This window comes from Conger conger, chromosome 4 (assembly GCF_963514075.1).
Source record: "Conger conger chromosome 4, fConCon1.1, whole genome shotgun sequence".
NCBI lineage: Eukaryota > Metazoa > Chordata > Actinopteri > Anguilliformes > Congridae > Conger > Conger conger.
In genome coordinates, this window is record NC_083763.1 from 61,668,585 (window position 1) to 61,682,782 (window position 14,198).

General features: G+C 42.4%; 1 protein-coding gene across 4 annotated transcripts in view; it reads left to right on the top strand.

The window, feature by feature from the left end:
* Positions 1–13,813, top strand: part of LOC133127078 (catenin delta-2-like) — a 256,199-nt gene extending 242,386 nt beyond the window's left edge. For all 4 annotated transcript variants that reach the window (XM_061239702.1, XM_061239704.1, XM_061239703.1 and 1 more), the window contains 4 exons: positions 1,120–1,246; positions 7,263–7,394; positions 9,376–9,452; positions 11,601–13,813. In XM_061239702.1, coding sequence (XP_061095686.1) covers positions 1,120–1,246; positions 7,263–7,394; positions 9,376–9,452; positions 11,601–11,864 — 600 coding nt within the window. In that variant the 3' untranslated portion in view covers positions 11,865–13,813. The remainder of the gene's footprint in view (positions 1–1,119; positions 1,247–7,262; positions 7,395–9,375; positions 9,453–11,600) is intronic.
* The last annotated feature ends 385 nt before the right edge of the window (positions 13,814–14,198 follow it).

A 14,198-nucleotide genomic window follows, 5' to 3' on the forward strand; every position in this document is an offset into this window, starting at 1 on the left:
ACTTGCTATATTTGGGTCACAAGTCACTCTCATTTCTCAGACTCATTATTCTCATTACCGATCCACCAGGAGGAACTTTAACACATATAATCATTTAGTGCGCTCAAATAAGCAATTATTATTCCCTCCGCATAATTGGAATTATCAAGGTGCAAAACAGCAGGCAAATTCGGGTTAAGTTTTAGGAACCTTGATGAAATAGTCAAAAGCATTGGAATGAACAGCATTTCGGTGGTCTGTGGTTGCACACTGGGGGGTGGAGGAATGAGATGAGTGGAGGAAAGGAGGACACATTATTTTGAGTTTTGGAACACATCCTGTGACTGCTGATATTATGTTACCATAAGGAAAAGAAGCTGCGCTCAAACAGTGCGGACACAGCATTCTGATTGGCCGGCTAAAGGCCAGTATCTCCAATACAGGAATTGGCATTGTCTCCAAACTAGGGCGCCATCTTCAGGCTCCACACACTGATAAGCACTTCATTGTGTCTCCGGTTTGAGTTTGTCGCAGGCGACATGGTAGGGTGCAGTTGTAAAAAACAGCCTCTTGCCTTTAGTCCTGTCCAGCGCTGTCAGCAGACTTCATGCAGACGGCCTATTGATTCACGTCAAAGCTACATCAGAATGGCATTGAGCCAATGGCATGCAGCTTATCTACTGTGCCAAGTTCCCTCCTCTCTTCACAGGCCATTCAAGACGTGCTGACAATGGCACAAACCATCCAAATGGATTTTTACTAATCACTGCATGGGAAGGTTTAACATTGAAGATCCTAACAGGCCTGCAAGTTGTGGGCGTATGCTATAAAGTATAATCGCTGAGGAAACCATCTCTTATACGCCTCCGGGGAAGACAAGAGAACTTTGAAACGCGCAGCTCTGCTTGGCTTTGGCCGTAAGGTTTCGAGTTCACAGCGTGGCTTCATTTGGCTCGCTTTGACTTTACGGAACACAGAGTAAATGATCTGATCACAGCCTAACAGGTCAGGGCCCTTCACTAAGCACGTATGCTGTGCATGTATAGATTCTATAAAGGTTTGGAAATAAAAGAGTTATGACTGTATTGCCGAATAGCCCGTTGATGTGTGTTTTTTTTTTTTTTGTTTTTTTTTTTTCAGGACGGATATGCTCAGTATCATTTTGTGGGCTCCTCTTCGACAATAGAGAGGGACAGACAACGACCCTACTCCTCCTCCCGCACCCCCTCTATCTCTCCGGTCCGGACATCCCCCAATAACCGATCAGGTGGGTCACTGCAGCCGGGGCCTTCTCAACTGCCAATGCGTTCATCTCTCTGAGCACTTCATTCCACCTTGTTGATCTCTCTGTTGTCAGTTTTCCCTTGTTTGGTGCCAGTTGAACGGTCCCTCACTCTCGGTGTATCCTCTGGAGAGGCAGTGCCGCGGGGGAGTGTGTCAGGCACTGGCACTTCTCATCTTTATGAACCAGAAAAGCACTTTCACACAAAGTCACCTTTAGGGGGTATTTTTTCCTGGGCTAATTGTGCTGTGAAGGAGGCAGACGGTGAGGCAATTGACAGTTTAAGTGGCTTAAACACAGACTCGTGTCGAGCACCTATTACACAAAAGGTAGGAGAGGACCCGTAAAAGGAGAGAGGGCTGATATCGTCAAAGATTTTTTTATCTTCCTCGCTGAGTTCCTCAACGAGCAGCCCGATACGTCACATTTATATCTTTAATATTTCCCCTGTGCCCTTTCAGGTGATTCAAAGACAAAAGCAAGCTAAAATATGTAAATAGGGAATAGGGAATGTCTAGTGGCATCTGTAGTACGTCATCGTGGCTGCAGACCTTGTCCTCAGTAGCTACACAATTAAACTTTGCTCAGATAGGTTTGTGCCCCGAGACTAAAACATGTCAGCTAAATAGATGCTGCCGTCCAACTTAATAACACGTTGCTGGCGCCATAATTATTTGATGATACCTTGACCTAGACGGGTTTTTCCGCTCGAACAAACCGAGTGGCCCATGACGCACCCTGATTGTCAGTAGCAGACTGTGAAAGACAACTTTCCTAATCTCCTTCATAAGCCACTGCCCCAGCCCCTCCCAGCCCTCCGTAATTAAAAAACAGTGCATCCAGTCAGCTCGCTGCCCGCAGTCCTTGAGAGCCAGTGTGTGTCAGGGTCCGCTACGCAGAAAGGACAGAGCCCCTCATTTCAGCCGTCCCTCTCCTCATTCCTCAATATTGACTCTCGCCATCAATGCCAGAAATGCACCTGCACATTCACTTCTGCTTACTACAAACATTACATTACATTGCAATCATTTTGCAGAAACATGCCAACACAAAGGGGTAATTGCACCAGGTTTAAATATCTCAGCTGTTCTTAATTCTACGTTGTTGTTAATGAATGTTTGCTTTTCATATTCTGGATTGGATTTTGGCATTGACTAACTGCTGATATTGCAGGTGCGTATATGAGTAACGTTTCATAGAGATTTTAGTCCATATCCACGGGCATTCTGTTGCTTCTAAAACTGAGTATTGCCAGATTGACCTTAACGAAGTTCATCTTTAAAAGTGTACATGCAAGTGTTTCTGCTGCAGCATTGGTCTCCAGGACATGCCCAGTACCCACGTGCAGAAAACAAACAGAGGCGCAGGTGGAATCGATTCCTTACGCTGAGCAACAATCACATCACCTGGAGCTCAAACCGATAAGCTGCGCTGTGATGAACACCGTATCCGCGCTGCTTTGAGAGAGAGGCTGACGAGAGGGGCAGGTTTATCCCCCTCAGAAGAGCGCACTGTGCTCTGGTGGCGAGACTCGTGCCGGGAGGGCAGGGGGAGGGAGAGGCAGAGCTACCCCGCTCAGGTCCTCCACCTGGCTGACAGTCCATACCGCCATCTCTGCTCTCTCCCGTCGCCATGGCTTCCAGTATCCAAACAGCACAGGGGCTAAGAGGCAGCCGGGAGGGCAGGGGGAGGGAGAGGCAGGGCTACTCAGGGCCGCCGCCTGGCTGAGACTCCATACCGCCATCTCTGCTCTCTCCCGTCGCCATGGCTTCCAGTACCCAAACAGCACAGGGGCTGCGAGGCAGCCGGGAGGGCAGGGGGAGGGAGAGGCAGAGCTACTCAGGGCCACCGCCTGACTGAGACTCCATACCGCCGTCTCTGCTCTCTCCCGTCGCCATGACTTCCTGTACCCAGACAGCACAGTGGCTGCGAGGCAGTTGGGAGGGGTGGGGGAGTGGGCGAGGGGGGGCTCGGAGCACGGGGTGCGAGTGGCACAGCAGAGCGTAAAATTTGAAAGCAATCCAAAGCGCTCCCAAAGACCGAGGTCCATAAACCCAATGCTCTGAAGTGGGCTATAGTTATATTACACTTCCTGCACCGGCAGTAATGATCACCTTCAGAGAAAATCCTTCCCTGGTCTGAGAGCTGAATTAAGGATGTGAGACCCTTAAGGCCAGTTAATAAAACACTCACATATCTGAAGAGGGACTGTTTTTTAACGCCAGGTTGATGTGGATGGCTGGAAAGGCCTTTGCCAGTTATGGAACAAATAACTATAAATAAATCCTCTTGAAACTGTTCAAGTCCTCTCCCCCGAGAGCCATTTTTGACCCTTTCTAATTCATCCCCCTTTCTCATGGCGATGCCTCGTTTTACAGCTGAAGGAGTTTTATAGATAACTCTAATTTCTGTTAATCGCTCCTGTATAACTGCGCAAATGTTTTCTTGGTTGTTAATTTTAAAGACACATTACAGCACATTACATCCTTTTTTCTAAATTAATAAAAAGCATCAGTTTCCTATTCTACCATGGGGATTACATGCAGAGGTGATGTCCTCTGCATCAATTTGCCTCTTAACTGGTCATGAGGTTTTGAAGAGTGACGCTAACACACTGAGCTCCTTCAGCTAAAATAATGCATGTTTTTCTCATTTTACCCTTTCCACTTTGCCCCTCCTGGAGGGCAATTTCCACTTATTTTGTGCAAGTCATATAAAAGTGTCAATAGCTCAAAATCGATTTACTGCACACCCATGGTTGAAGACTTAAATTAAAGTAGAGGCTTGAGACAGAACAAATTTATGTCAGAGCATGTACATACAGTGTACACAAAGGTTACACTAAAATACAAAACTATTCCCAGAACTACTTTATATTTCTGCACAAACTTGAGGTCAACTTGTGTACAAAATATGGTAAAGATATCGACAGGCATTCAAAAGCTCTAGATTTCTGTCGGATGAAATTTGGAATATCTTGCTTTTACAGTAAATCTATGATTAAAGGATTATCATTCCCATATAATATTTCTATAGAGTTATTCCTCCTTTCCATAATAGATCTACAGTTCTAATTTCTTACTGTAAGCATGCATAAATATGTATATACAGTATGCTTCCCAACAACATAGCTTCTCCGCCCTAGCTCTCCAGTAGTGGAACAACCTCCCCATTCCTCAACTACTGCTCAGTCACTGCCCATTTTCCTCTGCAAGAAGACGCATCTCATCAGGCAGTATGCCTTGACTAGTTACCTAGTGTCACTTCATCACGTATCTATTGTAATTAGGCCTTGCTTCTAGTTTGGCATACCATACTTACTGACTTATATATTTACAATGTGAACTAGAGTCTATATTCATGGTTGTGGATAACTGATACAAATTGCACCTTATCTGACCCTGTTCTCTATTTGTCCTTCGGTATGCCTGTATTGTACACCGCTTTGGATGAAAGCATCTGCCAAATGTAATGTAATATAGTATATACAAAATACATAGCCATGTCTGTTTACTTAATATAGTGTAATTATGTTGGTGTTTTGCTTGGATGAAGCCGTAAGTTTTCATACAGAGGAAATGAAGGTCGTCGTAAAACACAGAATGCAGCTGACTCTTCCTTGGTTATGAAGAAGCCTTGAATGTTGTTGTGAGGGCGATGCCTGATTCACAGTTGAATCAAAGCCACCCAAGGACAATGACGGCTGATTGGGGTTTCACAGGAGATACAAGCAAGCAGAGCATTCATACAGCAGCTGCAGATTTGAATATTCCAGATGGCATTAGAGCAAGGCGTAGAAACAGCAGTTTCACTACACACTCCACTATCAGGCACATTGAGATATTTGCTGCACACACTTATACTTACTATACTATAAATGCTCAAATGCAAAATGTTATGGCTTAGCTATATGCTTGTTTCAGGTCAACGTTACTCGATGTACAATGTTACTAGAATGCAACATCCATCCACATGCTGTACAATCCTTTAATACACCAATTTACAAGTGCTTATGCTATTATGAAGCATACAAAAATGCCTGGGATGCACGCTTCATTGTGTGCTTAATTCTGGGCAAAAATGTGAGGTCGTTTATACTATGAGCTTTGACATGATCGTGTTCTACTCCGTTTAAGGGTGTGTTGTGGTAATTATCTTTTACATTAGGCCATGTAGATGAAAATGTTCTTAACTTCAGCCAATTTAGTTTCTTGTAAGGTCTCTGTACACTGTTATTGTCTTTTCCCGCTAACCTGTGTATTAAAGTTGGTTGTGGATATAGTGTTTACATGGCCTCTCTCAGAAGCATGTGGAGAATAATATAAAATAACCTGCTCACTAAAACAAAGAAATGGGAGGAAATATGTGCAGTATTGCAAATATCCATATACGTACATTCAGTATATGCAGGTATTTCTTTATTTTCATCCTTAAGGGAACAAGTCTGTACACCTGCAGTGCAAATCTAATTATAGCTGGAAATCAGTTAGCATGCTAATTCAGTTGTTAAAGCAGGCAGGGGCAGCAGCCCAGCTGTGTGTGAGAGTACAGGGAAGAGGCTCCAGTCATGGGGAGCTGCACTGTGTGTGAGAGTACAGGGAAGAGGCTCTGGGATTGGGGAGCTGCACTGTGTGTGAGAGTACAGGGAAGAGGCTCTGGGATTGGGGAGCTGCACTGTGTGTGAGAGTACAGGGAGAGGCTCTGGGCATGGGGAGCTGCACTGTGTGTGAGAGTACAGGGAAGAGGCTCTGGGCATGGGGAGCTGCACTGTGTGTGAGAGTACAGGGAAGAGGCTCTGGGATTGGGGAGCTGCTCAGCAGGAGTCCTGCTGGGGCTTGTGTGATGCGAGGTGTTGGTCTAATCCCTGCTGTGCACAGGGCAGAGGTTCCCTCAGGGAGGGGGTTCCACGGCTCCAGACGGACCATGCAGCGTGCTGATAAAGCTTTCCCCGCCTTCTGGGACCCGGTTCTGACGGGCTCGCCTCCAGAGGGGGGTTTAGATAGTGGACGTCACCGGCCGCCATCACAGGGGCACAGCAGGAGAGGCCGCACTGATCCCTTTAACTGCCGGGAGGGGAATAGACAGGCCCAGATGAAGCCTGGCTGCCAGTTTCCTTGTCCTTTATTCAGCTTTGGAGCAGGGCTATTACTTTGAACGGTCAGGGAAAGGGCCCAGCAGTGGGTGAAGATTGGATCCTTTTTCCACACGAGATTACCCTCCAGCTCAAAGGCAGAGGAGCTCTGCTGGAATCCCCAAAGGAAACTGACCTGTGACAGCATGCTAGCTGCACTTGACCAAATAATGTGAAGCAGGGGGGGTGTTCTATTCATCGTTGAAATTTGTCTCTTTACCGAAGATCTCCTCACACACTCAAGCCAAGAATGGTGGAGAGCGAATATCACGCTGTTGTGGCGACAGCCAAGTTTGACAGCTGTAATCGCTAGCTTGAAAACATAGCGAAGGTGTAATTGCTATTTAGGCGAGAACACGGCTATGACCTTCACGTTCAGCAGAAGCATTAACGTGCATACTTCAGGAGCAGCGCGGCTGCTGGATGGGATGTCTGCGGCTGTGTTTGTTTCTCAGTCGAGCTCTTTCGCTTTTCTTCTCCTTATTGCATGTTGTCCTAACAAAACCCCTATTCAAACAGTCTTCTCCTGCAGTGAATACGCTTACGTCAAGGGCAAACACAGTGTACAAAAGCCTACTATGTGAAAGGGAAATAATTTATATCACAGTAAAAAAGACTAATGATGTATATGATGAATATGAATATAAAATGTGATTATGATGATGATGATGATGATGATCATGATCATGATATGCCTTTCTGCATCTGGTGTTAACCTGGCCTTGCCTATGAAATATGAGATTTGCACACGGTGAGAGAGAAAGCCAGGCCTATCTGCGTTGCGTCTGAGGATACAGGACAGAGTGACCCACCCTGTCACAAATGCCAAATGCTTATTGAGAATTATGTGGATGATTTCCTTGTTTGTAGCAAGTGCCCCTGCCTCACCCCGCGAGATGATCAGCCTCAAGGAAAGGAAGACTGACTATGAGTCGACTGGAACTAATGCCAGTTACCATGGAAACAAAGGCGAGCACACTTCCAGGAAAGACACTACAGCAGGTGAGTTTATGCGCTTAACGAACTGCTTGTGCTGTAAGACTGGAAAGCGCCTCCATCTTAACCAAAGGTAATGCCTGAGCTGATTTACATCACTAATTGGAAAGCCATATTTGCAGTTTACTAACTTATGAATTTTTGGTAATATGGAGGCAGTGACACCACCATAATTTAAGTCCAACTTACTCTTTTTATGCCTTTTTATGCCTCTTTTAAGGCATTTAAGGCCTTAAAGGCATTGACTTTCATTTTTCATTTTTCATTTCATGCTTATATTGTGCAGAGGAAGTTTTTTGGCACATTTTCTTATATAATGTTTGTGTAGATTCTGAGCTAAAATAAATAAATAAATAATCTGTTATACTTGTGTGACTGTCTGCTGCACCAGTATATTTAAGCGATAACTATGACAGGCAGTGGTGCATCGTGATCATATCACAGCAAATTAATGTTTTTTTGACACACAGTGTCAAAAGAGTTGAGCTATTGCTTTTATACAACATAATATGATAATATAGATTTATTATTATCAACACAATCCAATTAAAACAGCTTTTATTGACAATCTCATTACAAGAATAAACTACAAGAAAGTAGTCCCTGGCTCCAGCACAGTGCCAGGCAGTTGCTATGTTGCTCTTGTTCTGCCAAATTAGTTAGCTAGCAAGCTAGCATTAGTGAGCTAACAAGAGTTTATGATGTTTATTTGTATGTTCCCATTGAGTATATCAGTGGGATGACATCGCATAGGTTGACTCATTTTGCATGGAGGAGGAGACGCTTTGCTCAGTGGGGCGACGATGCTGCTCCACCTTCTCCATTCCAGAGTTTTGTTTGCAAATATCGCTGAAGAGACCTCTCGCATTTTATGCCCGCTTACAGAAATAATCTCTCTTGATCATGGTGCTAGGGAGGTAGTGGTTAGTGAAGTCAGTATATCCACTTGCTTGCATATCCTGGGCAGCATTGTTGCATTACTAGTACCATTTTTTATCTTGACTTGATGAACTGCTGAGCTTAAAGCATTGGATGTCACAGCCATGGTTTATACGTTGTATACATTAAAACAGCCTATAGGGTTCTACAATGATTATTTATAAAAACGTGAAACAAAACATATGTTTGTCTACTGCAAAATAGCCCTATGCCCTATGCCCCTGGCTGCACAGATTATTGAGTAGGGATAGTTCCATGATTGAAAAAACAGAGGGGAAAGCCAATCAAACCATGACAGATGACAATCTTGGGGGAAATATGTGAGCAGGAACTGTCCAAAATGCAGCAAGTAGAAGCAAGACGTGTACAACAATATTGTTATGCTTTCTTTATTTGGGGAACTGCCTTCTCTTGGAATAGTGATAAATTATTAATATATTTTCCTCATATGTTATGAGGTCATGACCCCTTTGGCCATTTCTCTTCTCCAACTCACCCCCCCCCCCCCCTCCCCCCACCCGAGCATAGAGTGAGGCTCTCTAAGGATTCACACATCTTCACCTGTCACAGGCATTTGACACTGCATTAAATCCGTAACCCTCAGGAAAGGCGGTACACTATGAGCTGAAAGAGGATTATACGCCCCTGCTGTGGGATGCCCTCAGTCAATCACAGTCTCTGTCTAAGCCTGGGTGGGTGGAGTAATGGTGCATAATTCTGTAGGAGCAGTTTTTCCACGCTCTTCTGAGCTCTATAGATATCTCCATCACTGCTCTACCAATCGGGAGCTGTAATCATCCTCCATCCTCACCCATGATAGGCCTCCCCAGGCTCTTCTCAGCAGCCTTTCAAACAATGTCAAAATTAGTGGACCATGCCAATGCTGTCACACATCCCCCACCAATGGTTAGTGGTAAACCATTCCAGAAAAGAATGCTCGTGCAATCTTTCTCCCTGTCCACGTTTGTCGGTCTCATTTTGTGTACTTTTTTGAGCACATAACAGACGTGCACTCCCCAACCCTCTCTGTGTTTCTCTCATCCTCTAGTACAAATCTCAAGTGGGACCGCTACCTTGTTCCGGAATTCATATGTTACTCCTAATGAAGACATCAAGCACAACCAGGTACTGGCCAAAAGCATGTCCCATGTGCGCCATATGCTCCGTATGTACTGTATTTAGGAATTCCTACCCTTCTCTGACTATCTGTTTTGATCTTAAGTCCTTTGTTGTGGAAATTTGTGACGATTCACACACTGTGAATATGGCCCCAGGGATTTGCTAATGATATCACTAATTATAATGTAATATTAATACAGAATATACAATATTACAGGTACCAATTCATTGGTACTGATGGTATTTTTCTTAAAATCAGTAAAGCAGTTTACAGGGGAGAAAGTGCAGCACTTTTATGATATGAAACCTCATTAATGCTTTGAACCATGAAGATTCAAGCAAATATTAAAAAGGGAAAACATACCCTATAGTAACCTAAACTCTCTTGCATTAAGTACATTTAAGAAGAAGTTTTGTTTTGAAATGAACCTTTCTGTTATCTTAGTTTATGTCCAGCAGTAAATAGGGGTGTTCTTTGGCACTGCATAAAGCACGCCCTTATCTCAGTTTCTCTTGAAAAAAGTTGTAAAGTTCAATGTGTGTGAGTTCTTTTGTGCAGCAGTTTTAATCAGTTTGTGGTTCCTGACAGGACTCCGAAAGGTTATCAGACAGAACGCAACTAATTACCTTGAGAAAGTCTCCCAAACAGTGCCTTCATTTATCTGGGTGTGGATTTGTGCCATTGATGGCCAGCAGTCTGAAGGAATGACATTCAATTACATTACATAACATAATGAGCAGACAATGATGGCTGGCTTTAATAAAAAAATGTAATGCGATGGATGCAACAATAGGAGAATAACCTAGATATATTAGTTTTAGTGATAGTAATTACACACAGTGGAAAAATGATATGAGTGAATCTTGTAAACACATTATGCAACCACTGTTTTATGTCATTTTAATCTCATAAAGCAGGGTTATTCCTGTTTTATTAAAACCATCAGCTGCAGTTACTGAGTGAAAGTCATATGCTTTAGAGGTTACAGAGGGATAGGAACTACTTTGTTACTGAAGTAGAGAACATTATTTTTCCACAGTCTCAGATTTTATTAATTACAAAATAAACACAGTAAGCAAAATAAACATTTGAAAAAATCAAACAAGACCTTCAGAACAAGTCCGTCAGAACCTATGGAATTTAGAAAATGTGTACAATATTTATTTTAATTTTAAGTAATTCTATTCCTCCATGCTGTATATTACACAATGGCTTGAATTGTCATTCTTTGTTAACAAAACAATCCATAAAATGTCAAAACAGCCCCAATGTTGTTTGATGTGGGTAAGGTCAATACATAAATTATATCAGGCACCCAGATATTTCATCGGGTAATTTCTTGTAAAAATACGGATTTGTTAAATGTCTTAAAAGAGCCCCGAAAGTATTAATTATTCTTAGTCAGGCACATTTATAATTATACAATCAAATAAATAAGTAGTCTGTCCAAAAAGCATACCATTAGTGCAAGTTTTGCTGTTGTTGATAAACATGGGTTTGTAATGGGTCCGTGCCAAGACCACTGATGTTGTCTGTGAGATTTGGCCTGCTTAAGACTGGCTAAGCCGTGCGCCTGCTTCCAGCTAATGCTAATGAAGTCGACCTCGTATTTTCAGATGCTAATGAACGGATTCGCTGCTGCAGTCGCACGGAACGTCGGCTGTCGCTGCTTGTGCATTTCACAGCCTCTTGTTCTGTTCGGCGTAACGAGCATGTGTCACCGAATCGGCTTCAACCAGACAGGATGATAGTAATGACTCAGTGGACAGCGACTGACTCCACTGCAAATGGTGGCTGGCAGCCGCCTCATGATCAGCACCAATCTGGCATGGAATATGTTTCCTGCGAGCAGACAGCATGTTTTACGACACTCTTTTCCAATTAGCATTCTCATTTGCATTTTAATTAGCACTATTTTGTTGAATTTTAGTGTAAATCGATGTCTGCTTTTAAATAAAGCGCTAAGGTAAAGCTGCGCCATGTAAGCCTTCATTTTATTGCATTTGATCTTCGTGTCAATCAGCTGACCAGTAAAGCTGAGAAACTGCCGGAAAGTGGCAGTCGCCATAGGCGCTGAGTAGACTGAAAGATTTTCAGCCTGTTGGCTCCAGCAGAAAACTGACCTGCTGCACCCCTTCCTGCCTGTCTCATAGGTCCCTGCCCAGCCAGCTCCGCAAGAGACTGCCCGGAAAGACTATGAGACGTTTCCTCCGTTTCAGAACCCCACTAGGAACTTTGAAGAGTCATTCTTTGAGGATCAAGTGCATCACCGTCCCCCGCCCGCCACAGATTTAAATATGCATCTGGGACTGAAGTCGACCGGAAACTACGTGGACTTCTACTCAGCAGCCCGGCCCTATAGCGAACTCAACTACGAGACGAGTCACTACCCGGCCTCGCCCGACTCCTGGGTCTGAGGGAGGGTGTCTCAGCACGACCGTGGAGCCTGAGCATGTGCATGCATAACACCACATTCTTCAGCAAATTTCTTTTGGCAAAGCTTGTTCCATAGAGAGGTTCCATTGAAGAGTGTTTGGGTTGGGGAGGGCATGTAGATAAAGAGCGAGAAAGAGACCTTGGAGAAAAGAATAAAGGGAGAATGCATGAAAGAGGATAGAGGGGTTTTATTGCGTGGGAAGAGGGTATTTTGGCCTGAGGAGTCAAGGTGGAATCATTTTAAGGGTATTTGGAATGTCGAGGATGAAAAGCAACTGAAAATGTAAGGGATGGCAGATGGATGAATGTGTGAAGCACAAGAAAACTAAATAGTTGTTTACACTAAGGGAACTGCTTTTCACATTTGGTTTACTTTCCGTTCATTGTGTACCAAGGCTTCAGCCTGCATTTTGCAGACAGTTCTCTGTAAAAGATGGGCACCTTCACCCTTTTCATTTCTTTGAACTTTTTTTATTTGTACTTTTTTAATTCTTTGTTGTAAAGTATTTGATGTACATTACAGAGATACAAGTGCATTGTGTATATTACACGGATGCTGCTGTGTCCCTTCTTCAGTGGCTCTTACTATTGATTTATGGTTACATGAAAAATGAAAAAAAAAAAATTGGAAAGACGTGAATCGCCAACCTATCCTTTCCAAGAAAAAGTATGTTTTAACAGCAAGAAGGAAGTATTTAGCAGTATTGTTCGTTCTGATAATGTGAATTTGTTTGTGGCAATTAAACAAACATTTTAAGCAGTTCAAGACAGTTAACAGAACATCATTCCACACTCCTTGTCAATGAAGTGCTTTTTCACTGCCTAAAAAAGTTTAGATGTAGATATTTGAAAAAGTTTTTTATTTTATTTTACTTTCACTTATACCAAGTTTTCTTTACGATGATACGGTGTTAAAAGATAATAAATACCACTTTGTTTGTCATCCATATTTGCATAAAACCTGTCTGTTCTGGTAGTATCACAGTTACCTGTGCTTATATTAAAACAAGATTAACATTGTGCCAAACTTCATTATCTCTAGTATCTCTTTGAACCTGGAGATAATTTGGAACTTTAGTTGAGGTTTACATTCGATGACTGGGTATTTGTTCTCCTGATGTCAGTTTGTAAATGCTTTTTGTTCCTAAATGTGTTTAATGGAATTAAGCTATACCTAGACAACACTGGAATATTACCAGGAGGGCAAAATCTTTGAGAGCTTAATTCCCTCCAAAGATGTACAAATCTGTCACTCAATGTTAGCTGAGCGTGTGTTGTAAGTTGATCAATGTTTGAGAAGAGAGATGTTCTTTCAAAGACGGGTGGCTTCTACTGTTTGAATTTACATTGCAAAACAAGGTAAATCATCATAGACTAAAATGTTAATAGAGAATGATAAATATATATAGAGAGATATAAATATATATAATTTTTATGTGCAGATGTGTGTGTGTGTCACTAAAAGCAACAACGTTATCAAAAAGACGTGTAAAATAGGATTCTGTTCACTTTAATGTTCTGATCCCAAGGGGGAAAAAAAGAAACACTTGAAGATATTGACCTCCTGATCTGAGTTATGTTGTTTCCAAGCTATATGGATTATCATTCTAAAATCTGGGTGATGTTCAGATGCCAGGAAAATAAATGATTCTGCGCAGTCTTCAGAGCTTTTCTGCCACATGTCCTGCTCTTAACACTCACACCATCTTACTTCTGGAAGAAAGCACAATTCCTGTGAATATCAAATCATCATTCTGGATAATCTGTATGGGAAATATGCACACAACTTTTTTTTGTTGTTTTTATGTTGTTGTTGCTTCAGACCAGGTGTTTTGAATAACTGTGGATATGTTTATTGCCTCAAGACTTTAAAACTGCTAAAATATAAACTTACCATCTCGGACACACTGTTTTGGATGGTTTAATTATTGACCAGAATCCTTTTGCTTATTTACTTCCTCTGACAGGGATTTGTTTGTTGTGTCTGTAACACTCCCTGGTTACCATTTTGCTTTTTTAAACAGAGGTGCTATCTATGTTTACTTGATTCTACATCCATGACTGTATCAAACTGCAAACTTATTTCATTTTCCTAAATCAGTTACATGAAAACATGAACTAAAGACAGCATAAAAGCAGGTAGCTACATATTTTCAGAAGATTGTGACTGTTCTCTGAATCACTACATTCATTCTTTAGTGCAGTGTCCTAAGATATAAAACAAATGAAGATGAGCATAAATAAAAGAATACGAGGTTATTATTAATAGTATGTATTACAGAAATCGTCTATATTTGCTTTTTCTGACACAAACA